At 42.0% G+C, this 17,743-nt stretch overlaps 1 protein-coding gene across 2 annotated transcripts in view; it reads left to right on the top strand.

The window, feature by feature from the left end:
• The window catches only part of NSMCE2 (NSE2 (MMS21) homolog, SMC5-SMC6 complex SUMO ligase), a 302,562-nt gene that overhangs the window by 13,748 nt on the left and 271,071 nt on the right, over window positions 1-17,743 (top strand). For both annotated transcript variants that reach the window (XM_056110551.1, XM_056110556.1), the window contains exon 2: window positions 1,819-1,986. In XM_056110551.1, coding sequence (XP_055966526.1) covers window positions 1,830-1,986 — 157 coding nt within the window. In that variant the 5' untranslated portion in view covers window positions 1,819-1,829. The remainder of the gene's footprint in view (window positions 1-1,818; window positions 1,987-17,743) is intronic.

Raw genomic sequence — 17,743 nt, 5'->3', positions numbered from 1 at the left:
ACAGTGGTGACCACGCCCCCAGCCAGTCCAGATACTACTCCACAGACCTGTTGGGGAGGGGTGGCGGCTAGTTGGGCTGGTGCTCGATGCGGAAGTGGAGGCAGGTGCCCTAGGCCTGGGTCCTGTTGGCATCTGGCTTTCAGGATCCAGAGTTTGGGTGGTGGGAGCGTCAAGCGGGAGCAGACCTATTGGGGAGAGATGGTGACTAGTTGGGCTGGCTCTTGCTGTGCAAGTGGAGGCAGGTGCCCCAAGCCGGTGTCCCAGTGGCGGCTGGCTTTCAGGTCCAAAATCTTTCTTTAAAAATTGTATTATATAGACTAAAATCTCATTAGATCTAGAACTCTGTTAGAACTAGATGAACTGTTAGGGATAAGTATATTTTACTGCTTTTATACTTCAAGCATATGTCTCAGAGAACTTAAAAATGGCCGGTTTTCTTTCTTGCTTTCTTGCGTCACACCCGGCAATGCACAGGGGTTACTCTTGGCTCTGCACTCAGGAATTACTACTGGTGGCGTTCAGGGACCATATGGAATGCTGGGAATTGAACCTGGGTCGGCGACGTGCAAGGCAAATGCCCTACCTGCTGTGCTATCGCTCCAGCCACCCCCCCCCCCCCAAATGGGAGGTTTTCAGAGTTCTTTATGCATTGTCCACTGTAGCACTGTCCTCCGGTTGTTCATTGATTTTGCTCAAGCGGGCATCAGTAATGTCTCCATTGTGAGACTTGTTTTGTTGCTATTTTTGACGTATTTAATACGCCATGGGGAGCTTGCTAGGCTCTGTTGTGGGGGCTGGAAACTCAGTAGGTTGCCAGGCTCTTCGAGAGGGACGGAGGAATTGAACCCGGGTCGGTGGCGTGCAAGGCAAACACCTTACCCACTGTGTTATCGCTCCAGCCCAAATTTCTTTATAAAATAATTTTATTTTTGTTTGTATAAAAACTATATTGTGAGCACCTGATGTTTTCCCCCAATCCATTTCTGTTTTGGATTTTAAAGAATTATGCTATCGTAGAATTCTTCAGTGTCAGGGACCTTTTGGAAGAGGGTATTCTTCTGTTTTCTTATTTTCCAGGGCTGAGGCTTGTACCATGGCCCTGAACATGCAAGGCAAATGCTCTGAAGTACACCCTCAGCCCATATCTCTTTATGAAAATGAAGACATTAAGGGATCAAAGAAACTCAGGGGTTAAATCACATGCCTTGCTTGTGGCTGACCCTGGTTTGATTTCTGGTACCACCATGGAACCACTGGCCTAGTTGACTGACGATCATAAATCATTGCTTGGGAAGTATGCTGCCTCCCTCAAACAAAAGACATTTGGGCCAGAGTGATAGTACAGCAGGTAGGGTGTGTGCCCTCCATGGGGCTGACCCAGGTTTGATCCCCAGTATCCCATTTGGTGCACTAGACACTGCCAGAAGTAATTCTTAAGTGCAGAGCCAGGAATAAGCCCTGAGCACTACTGGGTATAGCCCCCAAACCAAACAACAACAACAATCCCCCAACCCTCCCCCACCTCAAACCAAACCAATCCCAATCCCCCTCTCTCGCCAAAAAGAAATAAATAAATAAAAATAAAAATCCACTAGAATATAAAAGATATTCTAGTTCCACTTCTATTGAGTACGTCTGTGTTGGGTGGCCCAGTGATGGCACAATGTTTTGGTATCCACCCAAGGGGTGTTTGACATAGATGATAGTGTGCTACCAGTAGGATAGTGGGCACATTCCTGTAGGTATATGCAGCTAACTTACCTTCCTATGCAGTTTTTCTGATTCGTAAATCTTGCTTTTGTTGTGTTTGAAACTCAGGTAATTTCAAGATGCCAGGGCGTTCCAGTTTAAATTCAGGCTCAACTGGTTTTATATCATTCAGCGGTGTAGAATCCGCTCTCTCCTCCTTGAAGAACTTCCAGGCCTGCATCAGCTCCGGAATGGACACAGCTTCTAGTGTTGCTTTGGATCTTGTGGAAACTCAGAGTAAGTAATTCAAACTTGTTTTGTGTTCCGCTATGAGGTAATTCCAAGATGGGTGGTGGCATTGTTTTTGCACTTGTGATAAGGCTTACCTCGTAACCCAGCTTGGGAACAGTCATTTAGTCCTCTGGCTATGCCTTCTCATCATCATGTTCTTTGGTACATAGAACAATGTACTGAGGACAAATTGAGTTTAATTCATTCACGTGTGTACAAACAGTTACGTGTTCTAGAAATTGCATTAGCAATTAATGAAGTATAAAACACAAAGATTCCTGACTTGAGTGTTGGCCATTTGTGAGCTGAACAGTGTAACAGTGGATTTTACCGTAACTCTCAATTGTATTTTGGTTGTGGTTACTTGCCTGATAGACTATGTTAGAGATATCAGCAAACAAAGATTACTACAAAATGAGAACAGTTCAGCTTGATGTACTTCACTAAAATTTGTGTGTGCTTTGGGATGTTGGGCCTCACTCAGCAGTTCTAACAGGGCTATTCCTGGCTCTGTGCTTGGGGATCATGCAGTGCCAGAGTGCTAGGGATAGAGCTGGAATGGATGCATGCAAGGAAAGTGCCTTAACCCCTATACTATTTCTCTGGCCCCAGATACTTACTTTAATTTTGTTTGTATTTTTGCACCAATTCAGTGATGTGGTACTCAGGAGGTCTTGTAATACAGGGCACTGAACTGGGGCCTACTACATGTAAAGCTTGTGCTCAATCCTTTGAGCTATCTTTCTGGTCCTACCAGAAATTTTTGATTAGATTGAAGTTACCTTTTTTTCTTTGGATTAGATTTGACCAACATAATCTTTTGAGTTGTTTTCTCTTTGATATCGCCAATTTCATTGTAATGATTCTTGGTATGATTTTATTTTTTTGTTTTTTGTTTTGAGGTCATGCCCAGCAGTGTTTGGAGATACTTAACAGCTTAAAGGCCATGCTTGGGGGGCCCCTGTTGTTGGATAATATTGGTTTGGCCTTGCTCCTCCTGCAGGGAGTTTAGGTTTATTGAGTTACTCACCCAATTCCATCAAGCACTGATAATCCTATATTGCTTTTCTCTTTCCTTTATATCATTTGCATGGTTTATTTAGTAATGACTTTTTTGTATAGACATAGGAAGAGAGTTGATGCTGTGCTTTGTAACGTAGGAGTTGACTCAAGTAATATTTACTTCTGGGCATTCATCATATTTACCTGACTTAAGCCTCAGTTGCTTTTACTTTCTAACACCCCCAAAAGGAGGGTTCTGACAAGGGACTGGGTGGACCAAGGATAAGCTGTAAGCTACCCTGGCATCGGAAAGGGACAAGCTAAGAGCCGTAAGAAATATGTAAGTTAAGAGTATGGTCATGGAACAGTCTCTGTCATAACCCAAAAAGAAGTAATCTAGTAAGGACCCTGCTGGGTTAAGGAAAGACTAATCTGGCCTGAGGACTGTGGTCTGGAATATATATCAAGATGTCCCCAGGAAGAGCCAACCTTTAAGCTTAATATATCTCTTACTGTATTCATCCAAAATGACTAGAAATATTATAAGAAGTAAATTTAATATGATTGGTTAAATGGATTACTATCTGAGGAAAGGAGAAAACAATACACCCTAGATGGAATCCCTCCACTGAGCAGATCTCCTAGTAATCTGGAGTGCTGAATCCCCAGATGAGATTTTATCCTTGAGTTAATTTCCCAGAACTTCCCCTGAAGAAGTGGCTTAACCTCTGTTGGTTGTTATGATAATGTTCAATCCCACCTGTGTGTACCTCCACCCTTCACAATTTCTTTATAACTATGCTGTAAGGGGAGAGTGGGGACTATAATGGAGATAAGGACTATGAGGATGAGGATGAGGGAACTATGATGACTGGGATTAAGACCAAAACTACGACTATGATTGTGCTGTAAGGGGAGAGATCAGACTATGCTTGGGAGGAGAGAGAAATAAATTAATTACCAACCAGTCTGGGCCCCTGCTTCTCCCTTCCCCTGGTCCTTTGTCCCGTCTGTTGCTGTGGGCCAGCCAGGGGAGTGGTTCTCAGCCACTGAATGCACGAGCCCTGCGTTCCTGTGCTTTTCTTTTCAATCTCACACTCTGTGATATCAGAATTGATATGGGCCCCAACTATGCAAAGCTCCTGCCCTTGGACCTACACTCTGGCCCTTTCGTGTGGTTTTCTTTGTCAATTCTGTTTTGGTGTTCTTTGAGTTCTGTGAATTTGTGGGTGTATAGTTCTGACCAAACTTGGAAAATTTTCTGCTAATATTTCTTCAGATATTTTTGCTTTCTTCCTTTTCCCTTCAGAAATTTAATCATATGTATGTTAATCTACGTTTAATGTTGGAAGTAACAGACTTGATAGCTTTTGCCTTCTTTTTTCTCTGTGACTTCAATTTAAAATCATTCCTGTTGCTAAGGCTTCATTTTCATTAGTCTTCTTTTTTATAGTATCTAAGCTGCTAAATCTATCGAGTAGGTATTTAATTTCAGATACTGTATTTTCAGTTCAATAAATCTATCAAGTTCTGAGTGGGACCTTCAGTCTTCCACTTTTTTTCAGTAGGGTCATGATTCCCTTTGTATTCTTGAGTGTATGGAGCATATTTAGAGTAGCTGGTATCCTTGTTTCTAATTCCATATTTTTGTATGTCTGTTGCTTCTTCTCTACATGCATGCTCTCTGTATTATGAGGTTGAGTGTTTAAACTCTGTTATTTTCCTTTAAAGAGAGTTGCAATATTAATCCTTCTAGTTCATGAACAGGGGAAATAGAAACATAGTCCCAGATCCTTTTATTTTTTTTAGTAGTGCTTTATGGTGTTTTTGGTATAAATCTTTAACCTCTTAAGCTGATTACAGGTACTTCATTTTCTGAGGCATAATTGTGAATGATAATGAATTAAAAATTTTTGTCTATTAAATTATTTGTATATAGGAAAGCTATAGATTTATATGCACTGACTTTGTAATCTGCCACTTTACCATACAGTTCTATTGTTTTGGGGACCTTTTATGTGGAGTTTTTGGGATTTTCTAAAGACTCTATAGTATCATGTGATCTGCATAGAGTGAGAGTTTAACTTCTTCCTTTTTGAATAACCAAAGCAATCCTAGGATAAAGGAGATGGGAGGCTTCTCCTTCCCAAACTTCAAATTGCAATATAAAGCTTTACCTATGAAAAATATTATGGTACTAGAATAAGGGTAGACTTTTACATCAGTAGAGAGTTCAGCATGTCCTCAGGTATATGAACACTAACCTTCAGTAAAGGAGCAAAAAATATAAAGTAGAACTAGGAAAGTGTAAAAAATAGAAGTGGAAAAAGGAAAATGCAACAAATGGTGTTGGGGAAAAGGCATCAGTTATATGCATGAATTTTAATAAGTTATATGGTCAGATCCCTACATCACACCATGCATAAAAGTCATATCAGAATAGGTTAAAGACATGACTATAATTCCTAAATCCATAAATTACATTGAGAAAAACATAGGCAGAACATTTCATGATATTGAAGCCAGGGTATTTTCAATGGTTTGAAACTATTGATCAGCAAACTGAAAGAAAGATACAAAAATGATACTAATCAAACAAAGAAGCTTGTGCACTGAAGGGGAAACAATTACCAGAATAAAAAGATACCCCACAGTTTGGGAGAGAATATTTGCTTACCGGGCTGGAGCGATAACACAGCGGGTAGGGCGTTTGCCTTGCATGCAGCCAGCATGGCCAACCCGAGTTCGATTCCTCCGCCCCTCTCGGAGAGCCCGGCAAGCTACCAGGAGTATCTTGCCCACACAGCAGAGCCTGGCAAGCTCCCCGTGACATATTTGATATGCCAAACACAGTAACAACAAGTCTCATGATAGAGACGTTACTGGGCCTGCTCGAGCAAATTGATGAACAACGGGAGGACCGTGATCCGTGATTTGCTTACCACGTATCCAGTAAAGGGCTGTAGCCAATGATATATAAAGTGCTTATAAAACTCAGCCAAAGAGTATTTGGTTACTATTGCTGCAACATGGGAAGATGTCGTTGACAACATTGATGAGGAATACAGTTGACTGGTTCAGCACCTCCATGATTGTGCGAGGGAACGCCAAGAAAGAGATAGCCACAAAAAAATGCCTGTCTTCTAAAACTCTTGAGCTTATTTGCCAACGTGGCTTGGCGCATGCCTCAGGCAACCGCAAGCAAACGTCCGAGCTCGCAAAGCAGTGCAGAGAAATGATCCAGGCACATCTCTTCGATTCCACTGTTCTTCCTGCATTAACATATGCCTCAGAGACCTGGGCCCTATGAACACAGGATGAGAACACTATTTGGGTCTCCCAAAGAGGAATCGAAAGAGCTATGCTTGGAGTATCATGCTTGACTCAAATGAGAGAAAGAATCTGGAGTTCCGACCTCCGTCAATGGTCAAGAATCAGGGATGCTGACTCGTTTGCCAAGGTGTCGAAAGTCAGATGGGCTGGACACGTAATGAGATTTGGAGATGACCATTGGACTAGAGCCGTTACTGACTGGATTCCACGGGATGTCAAAAGACTGTGTGGTCGCCCACCTACCAGATGGTCAGACTTCTTTATCAAGATCATGAATGATCGGTTTGAGGCTCCTCGTGTTCCTAGAACGAAGAGACGCCACTGGGCTACACTAGCACGTGACAGGGACAAATGGAGATGTTACTGGCACCCGCTCGAGCAAATCAGTGATTAATGGAAAGTCATGTGATCAAGTGATAAAACTCAGCAAAACAACTCCATCAAAAATTTGGGAAACAATAGAAGCTTCCTCAAAGAATGCATACACGTGTCCAAAAGGTATTTGAAAAAGTGCTGCATATCATTTTTATCATCAGGGAAATGCAAATTAAAACAATGAAATACCATCTCATACCAGTAAGACTGACACACATCACAAAGTACAAAAACACTCAGTGTTGGCATGGATGTGGGGGAAAAAGGAATCCTCATTTGGGAATGTCGACTGGACCAACTTTTTGGGCTATTAGTATCACACTTTACAAAAAGCTAGGCATTGTTGCGATTCAGCAATTCCACACATGAGTTCAAAAACTCAACTTAGTAAAGACATCTGCATTCCTATGTTCATTGTAGCACTGTTCACAATTGTCAAAATTTGGAAGCAACCCCAGTGATCAGATGACTGGTGCATATACAACAATAGAGTACTATCCAGCTGTAAGGAAAAATGAAATCATGTAATTTGCTGCTGTGTGTGTGTGTGTGGAGCTAGGGAATTTCAATGCTGAGTGAGTGCAGAAGAGTAGGGACGGGACACAGATGGTCTTTCTCGTATGCAGGATATGAAGAAACAGGGAAATACAAGTGCCCAAAGGCAACCGAAACTGAAACCTTGTCTTCAGTAGGTAGCTTACCACCTCACCAGACCTTCTGCAATGGTGTGGTCCCTATTAAAAGAGAAGAAAAAGAATTATACATTTCATTTTTTGAAGTGTTTGTCTCCAGAGTAGGAATGGCAAAGCCTGTCACATAATTGCTGTCTCTTAATCACTTAATCACTTAACTTCCTGTTAGTTGTTGATTTGCTCGAGCGGGCGCCAGTAACGTCTCCATTTGTCCCTGTCGCGTGCTAGTGTAGCCCAATGGCATCTTTTCGCACTGGGAACATGAAGAGCCTCAAACCGATCATTCATGATCTTGACGAAGAAGTCTGACCATCTGGAAGGTGGGCGGCCACGCGGTCTTTTGACATCCCGTGGAATCCAGTCAGTAACATCTCTAGTCCAGCGGTCGTCTTTAAATCTCATTACGTGACCAGCCCATCTGATTTTTGATACCTTGGCAAGGGAGACAGCGTCCCTGATTCTTGATCATCGACGGATTTTGGAACTCCGGATTCTTTCTCTCATTTGAGTGAAATGTGATATTCCAAAAATAGCTCTTTCAATTCCTCTTTGGGAGGAATTGAGAAAAGCGTTCTCATCCTGTTTGCGTAGGGCCCAGGTCTCTGAGGCATATGTTAATGCAGGAAGAACAGTGGAATCAAAGAGATGTGCCCGGAGCCGGAGGTTCTTCATCCTCTTAGCTATTTCTTTGATGTTCTTGAAGGCACTCCAAGCCACTCTCTTCCTCCTGCGCAGCTCGGGTGCCAGGTCATTTGTCATGTTGACTTCTCGACCTAGGTACACATAGCTGTTGCATTCGGAGATGGTCGTTCTGTTGAGAGCAAATGGGGCATCAGGAACGAGGCTGTTTCTCATAAACATTGTCTTCGTAAGATTCAGCTGTAGTCCTACCTTTCCACACTCACGGTCAAAGTCGACCAGCATTTGTGCTGCTTGGCTGATGTTTGGTGTTATTAAAACAATGTCATCAGCAAAGCGGAGGTGGTGTAGTTGCCGACCATCTATCTTCACTCCCATTCCTTCCCATTCCAGTCATCGCATGATGTTCTCGAGGGTGGCACTGAAGAGTTTCGGTGAAATGGTATCACCCTGCCGAACCCCTCTCTTGACATCAATGATCACTTCTTTGTAGAATGGTGAGATCCTGGTAGTGAATCCACAATACAGCTCACGGAGGATCTTGATGTATTGGGCTTGAATGCCCTGATTGGCTAGGGCTTCAATGACCGCTTCTGTCTCAACAGAATCAAAGGCCTTCTTTAAATCAGTGTCTCTTAGTAGCAATTTTCTTCAGCTTTTTGGGCCCTGCAGTTTGAGCCACTACTGCGCTATGGCAACTCAGCTGTAGAGATTGGAAAACCATTTGGAATGATGTGCAAATGACCAGATCTGCTTATATTCAGAACAGACCTGCTTTATTGTTGGCAGTGGAGTGTAGTTGGCTCAGAGGCCAGAGTTTGAAATCCCCTCTTTTTAGACCATAGAGAGTTGTTATATTTGGTTAATTTTGCAATTAGTAATTTAGTTTTGCATTTGTTAAAAGAGTTATATAAAAAAAGTTGAGCAAGTTGCAGAAAGAAAGGTTGAGTAAAGAACTTTGATAGTTACAGGGAACTTGGAATACTTACAAACGCAGTTTCAAACTGACCCTGGCGATGCACAGGGGTTACTCTTGGCTCTGCACTTAGGAATTGCTCCTGGCGGTGCTCAGGGGACCACATGGGATACTGGGAATCGAACCCGGGTCTGTTGCATTCAAGGCAAATGCCCTACCCGTTTGCTATCACTCCAGCCCCACAACAGATGTTTTAACTAGTCTCAGAAGTCAGATTAAAAATATAGCATGTACTAACCAGTGACTCCTTTTAATTGTAAAGAAGACACGTGCAAGAACTTCATCCTTTTCATAGAGCTGGCAATCTTTGTGGGAAGACTGCCATTAAAATAGCGTGGGCTGAAGAGATAGAAGGGGATAAGGTATTTGCCTCACCTCTGACTGACTCTGGTTTGATCCCTGACATTGCATGTGTTCCCCTAAGCACTGACCACTAGCCCCTCTGGGTGTGACACAAAGCCCTCCCCTCTCCAAAAATATATGAAAAAAATAGAAAGCTGGAAATGGTGGTATTCTGGGCTGTAAATAATGATAATAATAATACCACTGATCTCTTTAAAGAAATATTTAAACTTACTATGGTGAAGACAAAATTTCAAAGTTCTAATTATTTCTCAAAACTCCTCAAAAATAGGGGCTGGAGTGATAGTACAGCAGTTAGGGCTCTTGTACACAGCCAATCCTAGTTCGATCCCTGGCTTCCCCGTGAGTTCCTCCGAACCCACCAGGAATGATTCCTGAGTGCAGATCCAGGAGTGTAGCCCCTGTGCACCGTTGGATGTGGCTCAAGCCCCCTACCCCGTAAACAAAGCAAAGCAAAACTCTTATTTTTGAAATGACTGTCCTATGTTGTTCATTTTCAAGAATATATCTGTCTGATCTGAAATTTGAATAGCCATGGTCATTCTTTTCATTAAAAGGAGTATTTCATTGGCTTTGAGCAGGCCATCATTGGCATGCAGCAGAAGTGGTTTACAAATTCTGACCATCTCATTATACAATATTAAAGGATGTGTACTCATGATTCAGATTCAGGGGTCAGGGAGAGAGCTCAGAGGACTGGAACTGATGCCGTGCATGTTGGGTGTAGCCTTTAAACTTTCCTTCTGTTTCTCCCCACACCCCTGCCCTCCCACCTTCCCCCTGCAAAAAGGAAAAGAAAAAGAGAAAGAAAGAAAGAAAGAAAGAAAGAAAGGAAGGAAAAAGAAACCCTTGAAATGTAGGAAAAGCTTCAAAGTTGCAAACAATATTTCAGAAAGCCAAGTCAGACTCAGCTTCTAATTGGGGATGGAAGACATAGGAGAAAAAGACAGTTTTAATACTTAATTACATGGATTTAGAATTAGCCTGAGACAAGTTCCAGTCCCAGCATCATCCTTAGTGTCGTAACTTGTTTTCTGTTAGCTAACTTTGTGTTCCTGATCTTGTATGACTTTGTGGAGCTACAGGACAGAATGATTTTACTATGGTCACACAGGTCATCTGATAACTGTTGCTAAGGAACAGGCATGTTGCTGTTAATCACAGTAAAAGGATACTGATAGCAGAATTTGTCACATACTTAGGAATTTTGCCAGGGACCATTGTTAGTCCCACTGTATACGAGCTGGAAGCTCATGAAAGCCGCTTTTCTAAGGTGACAATGAAGTTGAAAATTGTAGCCTAAGCAGAATGATGTCAGTAGTCATGGCCCTTAAACAGTTACATTTACTGAAACAGAACATGTTCATCTAATGATGCTTACAGTTGTCAGATATTTTGGAAGTAGCATTTAGCATTACATAACTCAGAAGAGTATAGTGATTTATTGAGGAAAAAAACATGTTTTTTCCTTCTCCTTTTTGTTTTATGATTATTATTTTGCCACTTTTATTGAAATAACTGGGATTTACAATAATGTTCATCATACTTATATTCCAGCACCATACCCATCACCAGAGTGCTTGCTTCCTCCAGTGTTATAAGGGTCCTTCCCGGATCATCCCTGTCCACTGAATTCTTTCTCAGAGAGGTCCTTTAGGTGAGTAACACCTAGTGAGGCTTCTGGACTCTTTTCATAGTCGTCCCCACATGGTGGGGATTTGCGTTGTTTCTTCATGTTGGTGTGTAGGTATGGGGACTAGGTTTCTTGGTATGAGTAAACTACCTGCGGCCGCGTGAGCGTCTGCCCACTGAAAATTAGGCCACCCTCACTTCTACAGAAGCCATGCCCACTTCTGAAGAGGCCACTCCCCCACGGAAACCTGGTGTGTGTGTCGGGGTGGGGGATAATGACTGGGTGGTGGAGAAGATCAGCACAGCTTGGGGGACGAAGAGGAAGAGGCAGAGGCTCAGGGCTGCTTTTCTCTCAGCGTCGGAGAGGACGCCTGGGGGGCTTGCAGGGAGAAATCCAAGTCCCGGTTCGAATACCGGCGGATAAACTGACCTATGTGGCGGAGAAGACCAGCACAGCTTGGGGGACGAAGAGAGCAAACCTTGTGACTTTTAACTCTGATGGTGGATCTTCAACATTTAATTCTAAAGTTAATTGTTGAAAAATGAAATTGTTTTCTTGCTTAGATGGGAACTAAGGTAGCAGGGGAATGGTAACCAGAATACAAATTCTAGATATGTAAAAAGGAGACAATCGTTCAATCAACTCTCCATGTTATGTTTTGTCAAGATTGCAATGTTTCCAGGAAAAAAAAATGGGATGCCATCATTTAACCAAAAAAGGAACTTCTTTTCCTGATATTATGTGTTCTGATGTGAGTGGAATGGGATAGACATAGAAAGATTGCATTCATCTGGGGAATGTAAAGTAACAAAATAGGAGACTAACACCCACGAGTGGCCGAGATTAGTACCAGGAATTTTGCTCCATGGCTTGGAGGCCAGCCACACATGCTAGGGGCAAAGAGAGCTCAGATAGAGAAGGGAGAAGCAAATAAAGGGTGTTGGGAGGATCCTCCCAGGATGGGAGAAGCATGCTGAAAGTAGACTATAGACCAAACATGATTGCTACTCAGTGCCTCGTTTGCAAACCACAACACCCAAAAGGAGAGAGAGAACACAAGGAACTGCCCTGCCACAGAGGCAGGGTGGGGTGGGGGGATGGGGCGTGGGAGGGTACTGGGATCCGTGGTGGTGGAAAATGGGCACTGGTGGAGGGATGGGTGTTTGATCATTGTATAATTGAAACCCAAGCAGAAAAATTTGTAAGTCTACAACTGTATCTCATGGTGTTTCACTAATAAAAATTAAATTAAAAAGTCACAAGGTTTTTTTTTTTTTTATTTTTTTATTTTATTTTATTTTTTTTTTTATTAGTGAAACACCATGAGGTACAGTTGTAGATTTACAAATTTTTGTGCTTGGATCTCGGTCATAGCACGATCAAATACCCATCCCTCCACCAGTGTCCACTTTCCACCACCAGGACAACATCCCTCCCCCCCCCATCCCCCCATCCCCCCCTGCCACTGTGGCAGGGCACTCCCCCTTGTTCTCTCTCTCCTTCTGGGTGCTGTGATCAGCAAAAGAGGCATTGAGTGGTGAACATGTTCAGTCCAGTCTACTTTCAACCTGCATCTCCCCTCCTGGGAGGATCCTCCAAACACCCTCCACTTGGTGTTGCCCTTTCTATCTGAATTGTCCTTTCCCCTAGAATACCCGGCTGGCCTCTAAGTTATGGAGTAATTCTCCTGGTGCTGATCTCAGCTATTCTTGGGTATTAATCTCATATTTTGTTACTTTATATCCCCCAGATGAATGCAATCTTTCTATGTCTATCCCTCTCTTTCTGGCTCATTTCACTTAGCATGATACTTTCCATATTGTACCACTTGTATGTAAAGTTCATGACTTCATCTTTTCTAAGAGCTACATAGTACTCCATTGTGTAGATGTACCAAAGTTTCTTTAACCAGTCATCTGTTCTTGGGCACTCAGGTCTCTTCCAGTTTCTGGCTACTGTAAAGAGTGCTGCAATGAACAAACAAGTGCAGATGTCACTTCGGCTACACATTTTTGCCTCTCTGGGATAAATTCCCAGGAGTGGTATCGCTGGGTCAAATGGGAGCTCAATTTCTAATTTTTTGAGGAACGTCCATACTGTTTTCCAAAAGGGCTGAACCAGTGGACATTCCCACCAACAGTGAAGGAGTGTCCCTTTCTCACCACATCCGCGCCAGCAACGGTTGCTTTTGTTCTTTTGAATGTGGGCCAGTCTCTGAGGTGTGAGATGGTATCTCATTGTGGTTTTGATCTGCATCTCCCTGATGATTAATGATGTAGAGCATTTTCTCATGTGCTTTTTTGCCATTCGGATTTCTTCTTTGAGAAAGTTTCTGTTCATTTCATTGCCCCATTTTTGGATGGGGTTGGATGTTTTCTTCTTGTGGAGCTCAACCAGTATTTTGTATATCCTTGATATCAACCCCTTGTCAGATGTGTATTCGGCGAATATTCTTTCCCATTCTGTATACTGTCTTTGTATTTTGGTCACAGTTTCTTTGGAGGTACAGAAGCTTCTTAGTTTAAGATAGTCCCATTTATCTATCTCTGTTTTCACTTGCTCAGCCAGTGGCGTGTCATCTTTGAACATACCATTAGCCTCAATGTCATGGAGGGTTTTACCAACTTTGTCTTCAATGTATCTTATGGTTTCTGGTCTGATGTTGAGGTCTTTAATCCATTTTGATCTTACCTTTGTACATGGTGTTAGGCAGAGTTCTGAGCCCATTTTTTTGCATGTAGCCGTCCAGTGATGCCAGCACAGTTTGTTAAAGAGGCTTTCCTTACTCCACTTCACATTTCTTGCACCTTTATCAAAGATTAGATGATTATATGATTGAGGGGAGATGTCAGTGTATTCAACTCTGTTCCATTGGTCTGCAGTTCTGCCTTTGTTCCAGTACCATGCTGTTTTGATTATTACCGCTTTGTAGTAAAGTTTGAAGTTAGGGAGGTTGATTCCTCCCATTTTCTTTTTCCCAAGAATTGCTTTAGCTATTCGTGGGGGTTTATTGTTCCATATAAATTTCAGGAGTGTTTGCTCCATTTCTTTGAAGAATGTCATGGGTATCCTTATAGGAATTGCATTGAATTTGTACAGTGCTTTCGGTAGTATTGCCATTTTGACAATGTTAAGTCTCCCGACCCATGAGCAGGGGATGTCTTTCCATTTCCTCATGTCTTCTTTTATTTCCTGAAGTAGCGTTTTGTAGTTTTCTTTGTACAGGTCCTTTACTTCCTTAGTTAAGCTGATTCCTAGGTACTTGATTTTCTGGGGCACAATTGTGAACGGGATTGATTTTTTCATATAACTTTCCTCTCTCTCACTGTTTGCATATAGGAAAGCCATGGACTTTTGGGTATTGATTTTATAACCTGCAACTTTACTATACGAGTCTATTGTTTCTAGGAGTTTTTTGGTGGAGGTTATTGGGTTCTCTAAGTATAGTATCATATCATCTGCGAATAGTGAGAGCTTGATTTCTTCCTTTCCTACCTGAATGCCCTTAATATCTTTTTCTTGCCTAATTGCTCTTGCTAGTACTTCCAGTACTATATTGAACAGCAGTGGAGAGAGTGGGCATCCTTGTCTCGTCCCTGATCTTAGAGGGAAGGCTCTCAGTTTTTCCCCATTGAGGATGATGCTTTTTGTAGGCTTGTGGTAGATGGCTTTAATTATGTTGAGGAAGGTCCCCTCTATACCCATTTTGGCTAGGGTTTTCATCATAAAGGGGTGCTGGATCTTGTCAAATGCTTTCTCTGCATCTATTGATATAATCATATGCTTTTTATCTTTTCTTTTGTTGATATGATGGATTATGTTGATTGATTTCCGAATGTTAAACCATCCTTGCATCCCTGGGATGAATCCTACTTGGTCATGGTGTATAATCTTTTTGATGAGTACTTGGATTCTATTTGCTAGTAGTTTGTTGAGGATCTTTGCATCTGTGTTCATCAGGGATATCGGCCTGTAGTTCTCTTTCTTTGTGTTATCTCTGTCTGCTTTTGGTATCAGTGTGATATTTGCTTCATAGAAACTGTTCGGAAGTGTATTTGATATTTCAATTTCATGGAAAAGCTTAAAGAGGATTGGGAGTAAGTCTTCTTTAAAGATTTGGAAGAATTCACTGGTGAATCCATCCGGGCCCGGGCTTTTGTGCTTGGGGAGACTTTTTATTACCATTTCAATTTCCTTGATGGTGATAGGTCTGTTCAGGTATTCCAGGTCTTCTTGGTTCAGCCTTGGGAGTCTGTAGGAGTCTAGGAATTTATCCATTTCCTCGAGGTTTTGATGTTCTGTGGCATAAAGCTTTTCAAAGTACTCCCTGAGGATCCTTTGAATTTCTGTAGTTTCTGTTGTAATGACCCCCTTTTCATTTCTGATTCGGCTTATTAGGGTTTTCTCTCTCCCTTTCTTTGTGAGTTTTGCTAGGGGCTTATCGATTTTGTTAATTTTCTCAAAGAACCAGCTCTTGGTTTCATTGATCTTTCGGATTGTTTTCTGAGTTTCCATCTCATTAATCTCTGCTCTGAGTTTTATTATTTCCTTCCTCCTGTAAGGGTTGTGCTCCTTTTGTTGTTCCTTCTCCAAGTTCTTAAGCTGTGAGGTTAGTTTATTTATGTGGGCTCGCTCCTCCTTTCTGAGGAATGCTTGTAGAGCTATAAACTTTCCTCTTAAGACCGCTTTTGCTGTGTCCCATAAGTTTTGGTAACTCGTGTCTTCATTTTCATTCGTTTCTAGGAATCTTTTGATTTCCTCTTTAATTTCCCGTCTAAGCCACTCATTGTTTAATAGCGCACTGTTTAATTTCCAGGTGTTTGATTTAGTTTTCTGTTTTTGTGTGTGATTTACTTCTAATTTCAGCGCATTGTGGTCTGAGAAGATTGTTGATATAATCTCTATCTTCTTAATTTTATGGAGGCATGTTTTGTGGCTCAGCATGTGGTCTATCTTGGAGAACGTTCCATGTACGCTTGAGAAGAATGTGTATTCAGCTTTTTGTGGATGAAGTGTCCTGTATATATCTACTAAGTCCCTTTCTTCCATTGTTTCCCTCAGATGAAGTATGTCCTTGCTAAGCTTGAGTCTGGTTGATCTATCAAGAGGTGACAAAGCGGTGTTTAAGTCTCCCACTAGTATTGTGTTGCTATCGATGTCTTTTTCCAAATCTATGAGTAATTGTTTTAAGTATTTTGCTGGTCTCTCATTAGGTGCATATACGTTTATTATTGTAAGTTCTTCCTGTTGTACAGATCCTTTGGTCAATAGGAAATGGCCTTCACTGTCTCTTATGACCTTCTTCACTCTGAAGTCAATGTGGTCTGATATTAGGATAGCTACCCCAGCTTTTTTCTGGGAGCTGTTTGCCTGTAGGATTGTTTTCCAGCCTTTGACTCTGAGTCTGTGTTTGCTTTGACTATTGAGATGTGTTTCTTGCAGGCAGCAGAATGTTGGGTTCAGTTTTATGATCCATCCTGCCACTCTATGTCTTTTAATTGGTGAGTTTAGCCCATTGACATTGAGAGAGATTATTGTTATGGGATTTTGTCCCATTGTTCTGTTGAAATTTGGTGTATTTGAGGGGCCTGTCTTGCCTTAAAGTAGCCCATTTAGTTGTACTTGTAACCATGGTTTTGAGTCTATGAAGTTCCTGAGCTGTTGTTTGTCTGTGAAACTGTGTGTTGTTCCTTCTATTATGAATGAGAGTCTCGCTGGGTAAAGTATTTTTGGAGAAGCATTTATTTCATTGAGTTTTTTCACTATGTCCCACCACTGTTTTCGGGCCCTGAGGGTTTCATCAGAAAAATCAGCTGTGAATTTTAAGGATGCTCCTTTGTAAGAGATTTCTTTCTTCGATCTTGCTGCTTTCAGAATTTTGTCTCTGTCTAAGGTTTTGGTCATTTTGATCAGGATGTGTCTTGGGGTATTTTTATTCGGATTTCTTCTAGCCGGTACCCTTCGGGCCTCCTGGATGTGGTCACAAGTTTTCTTCAACTCTGGAAACGTTGTAGCAATGATTTCTTTGACAGTTTCTTCTTCATCAAGGTTTTCTTCCCGTCCCTCTGGGACTCTAATAATTCTTATGTTACCCCTCTTGGCTTCATCACGATCTTCTCTTGCCATCTGTTCTCGAACTGTGAGTCTCTTTTCCATTTTCTGCTGTTTTCTGATAAGACTCTGAACTTGATCTTCGAGCTCACTGATTCTGTTCTCAGCCGCTGTTACTCTGCTGCTGAGGCCTTCCACTGTGGTTTTCAATTCGGCTACCAGGTTTTTCAGGTCCGACATTTCCAATTGCATTTTCCTCATTTCTGCCTTCAACTCCTCTTGTCTTTTATTGGCATTGGTTTCCATTGTTTCTTTTAGTTCCCTAAGCATCCTGAGTAGCTCCATTCTGAATTCCTTGTCAGAGAGGTTGTCTAACGCTATAGTACTGTTGGTGTCTTCTGGGCTAGCTTCGTGAATAAGAAAGTTTGGTGGGCTTTTGCGTTGCTTTACCATTGTGACCAGTGTGGTTTGGTCCTTCACACTCGCTGCTACTGTTCTGGTTGAGTGAGGAGAGACTGCCAGGAGCCGTTCAGCTTTGTTGCTGCTAGATGCGCCTCTTCTACCTTTCTGGGTCTAACCTTCTTCTGAATCAGGCGTTATTCTTTGTTTTATAACTGACATTGAGTGAAACTTTTGGAGGAGTTGCTATTTACTACTGAGCTTGTATAGCTATTTTCCAACAGAACTTTTGTTGGAAAT

This window comes from Sorex fumeus, unplaced genomic scaffold, assembly GCF_029834395.1.
Source record: "Sorex fumeus unplaced genomic scaffold, SorFum_2.1 ptg000002l, whole genome shotgun sequence".
Classification (NCBI taxonomy): domain Eukaryota; kingdom Metazoa; phylum Chordata; class Mammalia; order Eulipotyphla; family Soricidae; genus Sorex; species Sorex fumeus.
The sequence above is the reverse complement of the archived record's forward strand: the minus strand, read 5'-3'. Positions and strand labels throughout refer to the sequence as shown.